This window comes from Talpa occidentalis, unplaced genomic scaffold (genome assembly GCF_014898055.3).
Source record: "Talpa occidentalis isolate TD23 unplaced genomic scaffold, MPIMG_talOcc4v2.1 talOcc4.10, whole genome shotgun sequence".
NCBI lineage: Eukaryota > Metazoa > Chordata > Mammalia > Eulipotyphla > Talpidae > Talpa > Talpa occidentalis.
In genome coordinates this window covers 24,529,623-24,543,505 of record NW_023600993.1, presented here as the reverse complement: position 1 = coordinate 24,543,505, position 13,883 = coordinate 24,529,623, and the positions used below count along the sequence as shown (strand labels likewise).

The following is a 13,883-nucleotide window of genomic DNA, read 5'->3' as shown; positions in this document are numbered from 1 at the left end:
AAGACATGGCTTAATTCAAGCCAATAGAATTAAGACATGCCCTTTAGAGGAACAAATCTTTATTTATGCTCTAGCAGAGATTACTTATTACAGAGTTACCAATTAAAGTCCAAAGACTTAAAAGGGTTTGTTCACATTTCATAATTTAAGGCTTGAGAAAGGCCTTTGATATTGGAGAAAGGAGAAAGTAGATGCACTTATGGTGGGCTTAAGGTAAAGTCTATGAGTGTTAAAAACAATCGGAGAACAATTTCTTGGGCCCAGCGTCATTTTTTTTATACAGGGAAGTAATAGTTTGTTTATATCTTATGAGATAGGCAAATTAATAATATGACTAGATTTTACTCCTTCGGTGTTTCTGAAAATCATTTGTAAAGCAAACACAATGAAAAATAATATTTGAGCAGGGTTTCCCTGGTGGCACAAGGGGTTAAGCACAGCACTGTGAAGCTATCTGCAGCCGCTGCAGCAGGAGTTCAATTCCCTGGCCGGCCAGGGAGCTACCCACATGGCACAGCAGATCTCTCCTGTCTCATCTGCTGCTTCCCTCAGCAGTGTATTTCAGTCAGTCTGCCTGTTCCGCTCCCCTCTCTGTCTCTGGTGAATCCTCTCACCCCCTGCACCTCTGGCCTGTACCCCAGTTCTTATATGCATAAATAAGTCTTTTTAAAAAAAAAATAAAATAAAATTTGAGCAGTAGTAATGACTGGGGGGATGGGGTAGGAAATTGTCTCAGAACAATTTAAATTTGTTAGTTTGGTATCGGATCTTTGTGGAGAAATGTTGATAATAGTTGAGAGCTGGAAATGGGTGAGGAGAACAGAGTAAAGAGTTAGATTTCTGAATGGAAAGATTGCTTTTTACCTCACAGAAACAAAAGATAAGTATGTGAATAGTCAAAATATTGACCTATAAATGTGGCTTTTTCATTTTGTTCAACTTCTTGATTGTATGGCTTCCTTGGGAGCTTTTTAGTAGAATTTATTGATCATATTTAATATTTATTTATTTCCTTCTGTTAGGGTTCCATGGGAAGTCCTTTGACAAGACCAACACCACGTTCACCAGCCAATTGGTCCAGTCCTCTTACTTCTCCTACAAATACATCGCAGAATACTTTATCTCCAAGGTAATAAAAGTGGAATTTTCCATCATAGCTATGTATTAACAGATTCCCATTCTTAGAAAAACAGATATTAATTCAATTCCAGTTGATTTCTACTTAACTTGAAAGGTCTTAGACACATAGAGACTTAACAAATTCAAAACTTTAAGTTTATTCTAAAACTAACCCTTTAGATGATAATAGATAATAATATAAAAGATATGAATTTTTTTTATAAATGAAAAAATTTACTGGTACAGCTTTTGTAAATTACTGCTTGTTGGATTAAATAGTTATTTCTCATATTATTATATAAAGCCATTAAATTTCAAATTGTGACTTTCAGCTATACTACACAGTAAAAACAGTGAGGTTAAGTTATGATGGATATTTAAAACTAATAATAGTCAGCCCTCTCTAAAAACAGGGGGAAAATTAAGCTTATAGACAAAAATATAAAAATAAAGAACAAACACAGAAGGATTAAATATAATCTAGCATGTATATAATTTAAGACAAATTATGACTGCAAGATGGGTCCTTCTTACAAAATATAAAATGTGTGTAATTTTCACATACTTCTGCTATTCACATATCTCAGATGAAGTTCTGACTCATTAATGGACTAGTATTTTTTCCCTTTCCCTGGACTTTTAAGTTTGCATAATAGCCCATATTTTGGTTATTAGTTTGATTTTTGTTATTACCCTTATACTTTAGCATGATTCATCATACTCATTTCAACTGTAGGATAATTTATATAAGAAGAAAAATACATTGCAAGCTTATCATGTAGTCTATCCTATGTTCTGCAGTTTTTATGGTTAATTCCAGCCTCTGATGAATTTTAAAATTTGATTATAGAATTCATGCCAATAGCATTTATGTTCAGTGTTACAAAGCCTCTGCCTTCTTTTAAATTTGTGTAAAGTACATTGATCTCCACTTCAAGCAGTACAATTATTGTGAGTTGACAAAGTTGTCAACAGGAGTTGACAAAGTTTCTGTAAAGGGCGATATAGTAAATATCTTAGGCTTTGTGGGCCATGTGGTAGTCTTTGTCACCTCTACTCCCCTCTGCTGTTACACTGTGAAAATAGACATAAATAATACTTAAGTAAATAAGTATTGCAGTAGTACAATACTATTTTTTTTTTTAAATATTTATTTATTTATTTATACAAGCACTGGGTACAGTCAGAAGCGCGGGAGGGTGAGAGAATTCACCAGAGCCAGAGCGGGGAGCAGAGCAGGCAGAAGGACCGAAGTACACTGCTGAGGGGAGCAGCGGGCGGCAGGAGAGGTCTGCGCGCCATGTGGGACCCTCCTCCGGTGGCCGGCGAGTGGCCGGGGATCAAACTGGCGCTGCAGAGGCTGCGGGCAGCTTCGCAACCCAGCGCTCAACCGCTGCGCCACCGGGGAGGCCCACAATACTGTTTTATCTGTCGACACTAAAATTTGAATTTTATGAAATTTTTATGTGTTATAAAATGTTACTATTGACTTTTGTCTCAACCATTAAAAAATGTGAGAAACATTCTTAGCCTTCAGAGGTCATAGTTTGCTGACTGCTGGTTAATCAGAACATTCCTGGGTAAAAAGACAAACCAGTTGCTAAGGATATGTATTCTAGAATCATTGTAATGTATATGTGTAATGTATGTGTGTTTTAAAACTACAAATAAAGAAAAAGTATTTTTCTTTTTCATAGTGCATTTGATTATGACACAGAAAATATGAACTCTGAAGATATTTATAGTTCACTTAGAGGTGTCACTGAAGCAATTCAGAATTTCAGCTTTCGTAGTCAAGAAGATATGAATGAACCATTGAAAAGAGAGTCTAAAAAAGATGATGGTGATTCAGTGAGTATTTTTAATATTCTTATATTGCAGCTTTTTTTTTTTCACTAAGAATGTTTTCTTTTTAAAATTTGCTTTCTGTCAACTCAACTGTAATTTTTTTAGGAATCAGTCACTTTATGAGTACTTATTCAGTATCTCCCACATGCCAGGCCTATCAGAGGCTTTACAAGAGTGGCTGCAAATCCCTTGTAGATTTTCAGATAATGATGAGTATGAAGTTTTACATTATAATGTGCCTTGGAGGAAAGTGAATCTCTTTTACAGTAATGGTCAGAGAAGGCCTCACTTAGAATGTGGCTTAAATAAAGCTATACAAGATCTAGGACATGAGAATTTCATAAATGTTATAGCAAGTACAATGGCATTTACATGGGAGCAAATTTTGTATGGTCGAGGACTACGATGAAAGCCAAAGTATTTACAGCATTATAAAAGAGTAGAGAAGTAGGGCCTCCCCGGTGGCGCAGTGGGTTTAGCGCTGCCCTGTGAAGCTGTCCACAGCCTCTGCAGCACAGGTTCGATTCCCGGCTGGCCAGGGAGAAACCCACATGGCGCAGCAGACCTCTCCTGCCTCACCCGCTGCTCCCCTCAGCAGTGTCTTCTGTCTCTCTGCCTGTTCTGCTCCCCGCTCTGTCACTGGTGAATTCTCTCACCCTCCTGTGCCTCTGACTATATCCTAGTTCTTGTATAAATAAATAAATCTTTTATAAAAAAAATCTATAAAAAATAATAAAAAAATAAAAATAAAGAGTAGAGAAGTAGAATATGGGTAAGATCACATAAGACAAAATAAAATGGTCAGCACCCCCCCACCCTTACATGCAGTCATAGGGATTTGCATCATCAGATTGTATGATTCCAATTAAGAATGTTTTGAACATTTTTCTGACATTTGTGACTATCATTTTGTCACTTCTGCCCTCTATACAGTTTATACAGAGTAGTTGCTTTTATTTTGGTTCTTAGACTTTTCTTTGACTGTTTAGACTTTTCACAAAACAAGCCATCCCACCGCTCTCCTTATGGAACCTGTGTTTTCTCTGTGTTTGCGAGACTATAGAGCATTGCAGTGCTTCAGCACATCTTGATAGGACACGCTTTGCCTTCCTGACTTCTGTCCTGATACTGTTTTTCTCCCCATGCCCATATGGCAGATTGGCCTAGTAAACTGGATGCCAAAAGACAGCTTGCCACTCATCTTTGGGGTTCCCAAAGATGAGTTCCCAAAGCTGCAGGTTGTAGCAGTAACAGGTTAATAAGAATTACTGCTTAATTAAAACATTTTTGGTTTAAGCTTTCCCCCAGGGATAGCAGGGTACGAAAGTGATAGCAGGAAGCTCAGTAGTGGATTCTGGCAGAAGTGAGTTTGAATCCTGGTGCCTAGCAGTTATCATCTAACCAGCTATCACTTTTCAACCTCAGTATCTTCATTACAAGAACAGGGCATTACTACCTACCTTAAAAGTAGTTGTGAGTATAATAAATCATGACTCGATCCAAGCCAGACTTCTCTCCTCAGCTCCAGAATCATACATCCAGTTTCTGTTTAGACTTTTGATCTTTTCACCTAAAATTACCCTTTGCTGTTTCACTGGATAGCAACACTGGTTGCTCAGCCAAAAACTTTGGACAAAAGAGTTGTCTTTAACCCAGTTATTTTCTCCTCTGTTAACTGTATCTTCAAAATATATCTAAAATTCAACTGCTTCTCACTGCTGCCTTTCTGATTTGAGCCATCATCATCAGTTCTTTCACCCGGATTATTGAATAGCAACAAGACTGGCCTCCTTGATTCTGCTTTTGACTTCCTATGATCTACTCTCACTCTTACAACTATCTAAGAGGTTCTTTTTCATCTAAAATTACTCTTTGCTGTTTCACTTGATAGCAACACTGGTTGCTCAGCTAAAAACTCGGGACAAGAGGCTGTATAATAGACGACTTTTCCCCTTGTTGCCTTTCTGGCCTCATCTGCTACTTTTTTCCTAGTTCTTGCTGCTTCAGTCACATTGGCCTCCTTGCTATTCCTTATTTTCTGGGCATGCTCTTGCCCTCAGATCCTCTGTCTTCATTATTCCCTCTGCTTGAAACTTTCTTCCTCCAGATAGCCCCATGGCTAATTCCTTACTCTGCAAGTCTTTGCTCAAGTGGCTTCAAAGCGAATCCTACTCTGACTACTCTATTTAATCTGCAACTTCCTGCCTCCCACCTCTGCACTCTTTCATCCTTACTACCTCCCAAACATGAATCCTGCTCTACTATACTGTGCACTTTACTCCTTTGTTATGTTTTGTAATGCCTCTGTCCCTTGACTATAATGTAAACTCCATGAGGGTAGACATTATTCTCTTGTACCCACTAATGTCTTCATAGTGACAGGAATAATGCCTGGCACATACTAGGTACACAGTAAATATTTAAAGAATGTTATTGAAGTACCTAGCTAATGACTTAGTACATTGTTGTTGAGTAAATGGTAATGATGGTAATACTGGCCAGTAGTAATCATTTTCATATTAGAAGTAGTATCACTGTTAGTATTGACATTTTGATAAGTGCATTTTTGTGCCTAAATTCTATCAAACATCCTTCCAAAAGCTATACACTTTTTTTTAAGCAGATCTTTAAAATTTGGTTTTATTACTACCTTAATAATGGAATCTGGCAACGTGTAGTTCTGTGTTGCTAGTGAAAATCCTTTTGTATGTTTAACTGGCATAGAGAAACTGTTGCTAATCACACTATTATATAGTGTTTGGTCAAGTCATTGGCAAGGGAACTATAAGAATCATTAGAGACAGCCGCTGGCTTCTTCACATCTTTACTATAACTTTGATATTTTGAATATGTTTTAACTCATCATGTTGATTACCAGTACTTAATTTTTTTTTAGGTGCTTATCACTACCTTTTTAAAATAGCCTTTCAAGTGATAGGAAAACATTTTTTAGAAATTTGAAGAGATTTTTGAAACTCAGTTAATTTGCCCTGCCTTCCCCTTTCCATTAACAGATGTGTGGCGGTCCTGGGATGTCTGACCCAAGAGCAGGAGGTGATGCTACTGACTCAAGCCAAACAGCCCTCGATAATAAACCTTCATTGCTGCACTCGATGCCTGCTCACTCTTCTCCACGCTCTCGAGACTATAATCCATACAACTACTCAGATAGTATCAGTCCCTTTAATAAGTCTGCCCTCAAGGAAGCCATGTTTGATGATGATGCTGACCAGTTTCCTGACGGTATGTTCTGGATCATGCTGCTCCTACTGGTTTTAGAGGGCCAGTAATAAGTAAATTAAATGAAATATAACTCCCTGAAAGTAAGGATCTTTGGAATTGAGACATTTTCTCCCATTTTCAGGAGCTTATTTCTAGTGATTGGGGAGCACTGTCCTCCAAAATGAGAAATAGGGAACTCATCCTGAGATCATCCTTGAAATCAAGAAAACTTTAGTGACCTCCCAGCAACAATTAAAGCCGGTTGTGGCTTATAAATTTAGCTTATTGCTAAGCACAATTCATTCAGTCATTAATTTTTCTGCCAGAATAGTAAAACCCTTTGAAGGAATACTCATTCTTTATAGTAGCCCTTTAAAGTATGATGTCATAAACAAACTTTAATAATAATGAATATGGGGAAGAATACCATTAGGATTTGGAATTGTCTGAGGTTTAAACTCTTAATACTACGTTGCATAGCCTGGTTAGTTGGTTTATCTTTTTAAGCCTCTCTGACACCCAGTGTCATGGGGGATCTCATTGTGCTTGGGCCCTGACAGGTCACGCCTGGACACCCTTCTTACCCTGGCTGAGCTCCGAATGCCATACTTCTGTCACTCTCATATGTGGAAACCCTCCTTGCTCTGCTAAATAATCTGTGTCCTCAGGCATGGTCCCACATAATTTTGATAAACAGAAAAATGTCTTCATTTTATGAGCTGGAGGAGTCATGTTTTTAACCAGATTTTCATCTTATAAGACTTAGTATATTGGGCCTCCCCTGGTAGCTCAGGCAGTTGAGTGCAGCGCTGTGGAGCTGTCTGCAGCCTCTGCAGCACCAGTTTGATCCCGGCCGGCTGGCGAGGGTCCCTCATGGCACGACAGACCTCTCCAGTGTCGCCCGCTGCTCCCCTCTGCAGTCAGTGTATTTCAGTCAATCTGCCTGTTCTGTTTCCCGCTCTGTGTCTCTCACCCTCCTGCGCATCTGGCCTGTACCCCGGTTCTTGTATAAATAAATAAATCAATCTTAAAAAAAAAAAGACAATATATCACAAAAGCAAGATCACTCCCTTATTATCTAAGTTTCTTCTCCTGTACTAAGGATCAGGTTTTTTTTTTTTTGTTAAAATAAGACATTTTTGGAAACCTAAGCTTAGTATTTTTCAACTTGGAAACATTATTTCTTCACAGATTTGGTACTTGATTGGCTTCCAGTCAACTGGTTTCTAAGGCAGCTATTTTATGTTGAGTTAGTACTCTTTGAACATGAATAGCCCTCAGTTAAGCCAAAATAGTAGTTGCTCCAAGCTTCATACAGCAATTGTTTTCATTTATTGTCTGTTTTCAGAGAGGAAAGATTTTATCTGGCATTATTTTATTGTGAACATTGCTAACTTTATCATTTCTTTTTAATTTATTGTCCTCTGTTTCTATTCTGATTTTCCTTTCATGACTCCCCCATGCAAAATATCTCTTCCTATTTTTTAAAATCTATAACTTTTGGTACAAGATAATTATTTTGTTCAAGTCAGTGTCTATAAAAGAAAATTGCTTATATTTGAGACCTACTAAGTATTTCTCTTACTCCATTGTTTCTGTATACATTGTTTAGATATGTACATTAGTGATAATTTTATCAAAGTTCACAAATCCAGATAAACTTCATTAATGTCCACATATAAGTATGACCTTTGTAAAGTTTACCAGGAACTATACTACATCTAGTGATGGTGATGCAGTTATTCAAGAGACACTGATAGCAAAACTTGCCAAGTGAAAAAAATATTCATTATTTGAGCACACAAGAATCTAAGACACAAATGAAGACCATTGCCTGCCTAAGTTCCTCAGGACCTGAATTTACCATGTATCTACCATCAAAAGATGTTGGGGAAAACTTTGGTATTCTACAGTGTTCTTATGAGTTTATTTATTTAACTGTCTTTCCTACAAAAATGATCTAAAGGACTATCAGATGACTGTTGTTGAAAAATAAACATTAAGGGGCCTCCCTTGGTGGCGCAGCGGTTGGGTGCTGGGCTGCGAAGCTGCCCTCAGCCTCTGCAGCGCCAGTTCGATCCCTGACTGCCAGCAAGGGTCCCACATGGCACGACAGACCTCTCCTGCTGTACCCCCTGCTCCCCTCAGCAGTGTATATCAGTTGATCTGCCTGTTCTGTTCCCTGCTCTGACTCTGGTGAATTCTCTTACCCTCCCATGCTTCTGACTGTACCCAGTGCTTGTATAAATAAATAAATAAATCTTTTTAAAAAAGAAAAAGAAACATTAAGTATCCTCTAACAATCGTAAAATTCATGAGCTCATAGTTATACTTTTAAAAAGAAAGCAAAAACAAGTGAAAACTCCTTAATAACCAACTCTTGAATCTGAAATTTAAAAGGAAGTATATTAAGCATTTATTTTGTCTTTTCTATCAAGCCATATTTCAAGATAATCAAAATAGCTCTAGTTAACAAAGTTACTACTAGAAGAATTCTAGCCCATGAAGGAGTAGTGTAATTAGGTAATCACCTGTTTTTTAAACTGCTAATAAAATAATGGTCTCATCAACAATCATTGGGTAAAATATTAAAGATTGACAGGGAACCTTACAATGGTGGGATCAAATTCTTACCATTTAAAATCCTGTGATTTTTATTGATATCATTAAAAATGGAGTACCTAGACACTGTGTACCTCCTGGCACAACACCATAGAAATACATACTGAGGTGTGTAAAAATGACATTTGGAATTTACTAGAGGGGAGAAGAGAAGAAGTAAAAATAAAGTCTTGACAATTGTTAAATCTCTGGATATAGGGATTTTGAAGGTTGACTATTCTTGTGAATTTTTGCTACAAAAAGTTTTGTTTGTTCAAAGATTTGTTTATTTATGCATACAAGAGATGGGGAGGTGAGAGGATTCACCAGAGACAGAGCAGGGAAGAGAACAGGCAGACCGACTGAAGTACTCTGCTGAGGGGAGCAGCGGGCGAATCAGGAATGGTCAGCTTTGCTATGTGGGTTTCTCCCCGGCCAGCCAGGGATCAAACTCGTGCTGCAGAGGCTGCGGATTGCTCCATAGTGCGGTGCTTAACCCCTTGCACCACCAGCGAGGCCCTGTTATGAAAAGTTTAAAGTAGCATTGGTGTTTTGGGAATGACAAATGGAAATGAAAATTACTTAGTCATTTTTCTTTGCTTTTTTTTTGACAATCAACATTGTATTTCACAAAGTTATAAAGTTGTCACCCCAAACCTGTGAAAGTCACAGAACTAACATAATGTCTTTTGATAGATCTTTCCCTAGACCATTCTGACCTAGTAGCAGAGTTGTTGAAGGAATTGTCTAACCACAATGAACGTGTAGAAGAAAGAAAAATCGCCCTCTATGAACTCATGAAACTGACACAGGAAGAATCTTTCAGTGTTTGGGATGAACATTTCAAAACAATATTACTTTTATTGCTCGAAACCCTAGGAGATAAAGAGGTAAATGACATGATTTGTAAACAGTGAATGGCCTGTTTTTCCTATTTTAGCTTTCCAGTCATTGCCCATTAATCAAACATTACATTAATTTGGAAACTGAGAATATTAGTCTGTGGTGCTGCTTTTTTGCATGAAATTTTCACTGTAAAGTACTTTTTCTTCTAAACCAAGTAGCTCAACAATGAGATAAATGAAAGGTTACTGATAAGATTTTTATAGGAGTGTGCAGGTTAATTCTTTTGCATATTTAAATAAGTTCAAAAGTAAAACTTACTTTTTAATAGAATGTCATTGGGCCTTGATTTCTTGCAAATATTAAAAGTGTGATATGAATTTTCAACCAGAGATGTGAAATCATAATTATGTAACACACCACACCACATACTTTGTAACACGCCACAGTCGTCTACAGTTCCCCTCTTAAGTTATGGAATTTGAACATGTAAAAGATTGTCTACAACCCAAAATATTAAAGATATCAAAATGTTTCTTCTTAGCCTACAATTAGGGCTTTGGCATTAAAGGTTTTAAGAGAAATCCTAAGACATCAACCAGCAAGGTTTAAAAACTATGCAGAACTAACTGTCATGAAAACATTGGAAGCACACAAAGATCCTCACAAGGAGGTAAGTTACTTGAAAATTAAACTTTATTTGATTCTTAATACTTCTCATATAATTCATAAAACATAAAAAACATTGTTTAAAAAGTACCCTTATCAATCATTTCCTTAATGAACATAAACCTTAAATGTTCAAAGTAATACTTGATTGACTTGTGAGCATATATTCATTCTGTTTTACCTAAAATAGGCTGGTGTAGAAAATTTATCTGATTTCTTTTTCTCCTTTATTTCACTTTTAGTTTTCTACTTAGACCTCACCAGTCTTATCTTCACTTTGCATTAACCAGTGAGAATTTGGTTTTTTGAAAATAACTAATAACCAGAAGTAATATCATTACTATTACAAAGTGGTAAATTGACGATAGAGGCTAAGTATCTGTTAAAAGTTTATTCAACAAGATGAGGACAGCTTTCCTGACAGAGTCCTGTAAATCCCATTACTTTATAATCAGGTTTACACCACTGCCACCAAGGACATGGATGGGATAACTATGAGAATTTTTATTAAGATCTTAGAAATAATTTGACCTGAAATTTCAAATAGGGATGGCAATTCTAAAGGAATGCATCAGGGGGATAGTATTAGGTATCTTGATAGAACCAAGGTAAAAGCAAAAGACAAATCAAAAAAAGGAAAGTTACAATAGCAGTGAGACAAAATAAGCTAATATAAGAGCTAAATCTAAAACTCTGCCCCAAAAAAGCATAGGTATAAATCTTTGTTAGCCTGGATCAGGAAGTAGCTTCTTAGGTAGAATGCCAAAAGCAGAAGTAACCAACAACAACAAAACAAATTGAACTTAATCAAAATGTAAAATTTCTGTTTTCAAATGGCATTATCAAGAAAATAAAAGACAATCCACAGAATAGGGGAAAATTTTTGCAAATTATAAGTCTGGTAAGAGACTAGTAATAATAATATATAAAGAACTCTTACAACTCCACAACAAAAGACAACCCTACTAAGAAATGGGCAAAAGATCTGAAAGAAATATGTTCAGATATATATATATCTGAATATATATATTCAAAGAAGATATACAAATGGCCTCTAAGCACATTAGTCATAGAAAAATGCAACCACAGCAAGATACCATTTCACACCCACAGGAAGAAAGACAGTAAGAAATGTTAGCCAGTATGTGAAGAAATTGAAACCCACATGTTTCAAAACATGTATCTTAACCTTATAAGAGAGTCATAACTTTTAAATCTACCCGACTCTTATTCAGTGTAGCATCTGTAGATAGATTTTAAAACTGTCTGATATTTGTACTTAAGTTATCAGCCTTCTGATACATATAAGGCCTATAGCACCCCTATCCTTACAAAAGATAAAATTGATATTCTTTATATATATATATATGTGTGTGTGTGTGTGTGTGTATATATATATATATATATATATATATATATATATATATATGCAGGTTTATTAGGAAAAGGAGAAAGAAAAAGAGAGGCACCTACATAGTCATAGTCGGGCAGGAGAGCTGCCTCCGAAAGGGACAGGTTTGTTAAAAGAGACACCTGCATAGACACAGGTAGGCAGTCTTAGGATGAGAACTGCCAGAATTGGCATTCTTGAGGTATTACTACTGAAATTAGCTCTGGATCTTCTGAGTTCCAGTGTATTTTCTACTGTATCATTCTAAACACTTCTCACCAGTTGAGATCGTGAGACACTAAGTACCATCAAAAGCAATAATTTTTACATGGTTTTACTAGGTTATATATTTTAAGAAGATAGACAGCCATTTCTTCTCTTCATTGTAAAACTAGTGTCTTACACTCCCCAAACCAGTGCAGGAGGAAAGAAAATCATTTTGAATAGAAGGTGAAATGCATATTAACTTAATAACATTTTCAAATATCACATTGAATTGTTATTTGTTTTGTCCTGTAATAATGTGATAAAAAGAATATAAGCACTCCTCAGTTTAAAATATTAATAATGAGGACCTTCCTTGTGGCACAGGGGTTAAAGTCTCAGCTCTATCAAGCTATCACCAGCCACTGTGGCATAGGCATGAGTTCGATCCACAGTCAGGAAGTGGCAGACCTCTCCGGTCTCACCCGCTGCTCCTCTCAGCAGTATGTTTCAGTGGATCCACCTGTTCTGCTGCTACTCTGTCTCTGGTGAATCCTCTCACAACCCCCTACCCCCACTACTCTGCACCTCTGGCCTAGATCCCAGTTCTTGTATGCATAAATAAAATAAATCTTTAAAAAAATTAAATACTAATAATGAGTAGGCTGGCATGGTTGATGCAGAGAACTCCATTCACATTATGGTCTAGGTAAATAGTGCCTCCACTCCCCCAACACTACTAGACCACAATATAATTTAAAAGTTATGTTTAGCCAACATTAAATGGAATACACACACACACACACACACACACACACACACAAAGAATGGTATAATAAAGCCCCATATATTCATCTTTTACCTTCAATAATTACTGACATTTTATCAATTCCATTTTATCTGTACCCCTACTTTCTTTGTTTACTATAGTGTTTTCAAAGCAAATTCCAGCTATCATGTACTATTATATATTTCAAGGAAGTTTGTATTTCCTGGGCACAGTATAATATTTTAAAAATTACTTCCCATTTTAATTTTCTCTTATTTTAGGTGGTGAGATCTGCTGAGGAAGCTGCATCAGTGTTGGCCACTTCCATCAGTCCAGAGCAGTGCATCAAAGTGCTTTGTCCTATCATCCAAACCGCAGATTACCCAATTAATCTGGCTGCAATCAAAATGCAAACAAAAGTGATAGAGAGAGTGTCCAAGGAAACCCTTAACCTGCTTCTGCCAGAGATTATGCCAGGCCTAATACAGGTAAACAACAAGGCTTGGAAGAATAAGCTATGAATCATTTGGGATTCAGTTATTTTAGAGCTTTTTCCAGGCCTCACTAATAGCATAAACAGGCCTTCCTGCTGTCTGGGCAAATGCTCTCTCTAACTAGCTGTGAGCTGTGTATTTGTGTGGAGAGGGGACGGGGAAAATATACATAACATAAAATTTACCATTTAGCCATTTTTAAGTGTGCAATTAATTAGGTGGCATTAAATATACTTGCCATGCTGTACACCACTGCCACTCCTGGTTTCTAGAACATTTTTGTCATCCCAAATGAACTATACCTGTTAATTAAACTGTACCCATTAATTAATAATTTCCCATTCTCCATCCTCCTAGGACCTGGTAACCTCTATCTTACTTTCTTTCTCTATTATATTTTCTAGGTCTCTCATGTAAGTGGAGTCATACAGTATTTGTCCTTTTGTGTATGGGTTATTTCCCTTAACATGTTTTTATGGTTTATTTATGTTGTAGCATGTATTACAATTTTGGTCCTTTTTATGGCTGAGTAATAGTTTATTTACGTATATACCAAAGTTTGTCCCTTTATCTGTTGATGGATATGAGTTTTTTCCTATTTTTTATTAATATAAATATCACAGTGAAGTTCCTTATAATAGTTACTTGTACTTATGTATATATCTAGAAACAGAACTACTCGATATTACCAAATTTCTCTCCAAAATGGTTTTACTGGTGGGCT

At 36.6% G+C, this 13,883-nt stretch overlaps 1 protein-coding gene across 10 annotated transcripts in view; it reads left to right on the top strand.

Moving 5' to 3' along the window:
* CLASP2 (cytoplasmic linker associated protein 2) overlaps positions 1-13,883 on the top strand; it is a 149,847-nt gene that overhangs the window by 130,869 nt on the left and 5,095 nt on the right. For all 10 annotated transcript variants that reach the window (XM_037526026.2, XM_037526085.2, XM_054693018.1 and 7 more), the window contains 6 exons: positions 1,023-1,129; positions 2,817-2,970; positions 5,982-6,210; positions 9,487-9,680; positions 10,178-10,306; positions 12,947-13,153. In XM_037526026.2, the coding sequence (XP_037381923.1) occupies positions 1,023-1,129; positions 2,817-2,970; positions 5,982-6,210; positions 9,487-9,680; positions 10,178-10,306; positions 12,947-13,153 (1,020 nt within the window). The remainder of the gene's footprint in view (positions 1-1,022; positions 1,130-2,816; positions 2,971-5,981; positions 6,211-9,486; positions 9,681-10,177; positions 10,307-12,946; positions 13,154-13,883) is intronic.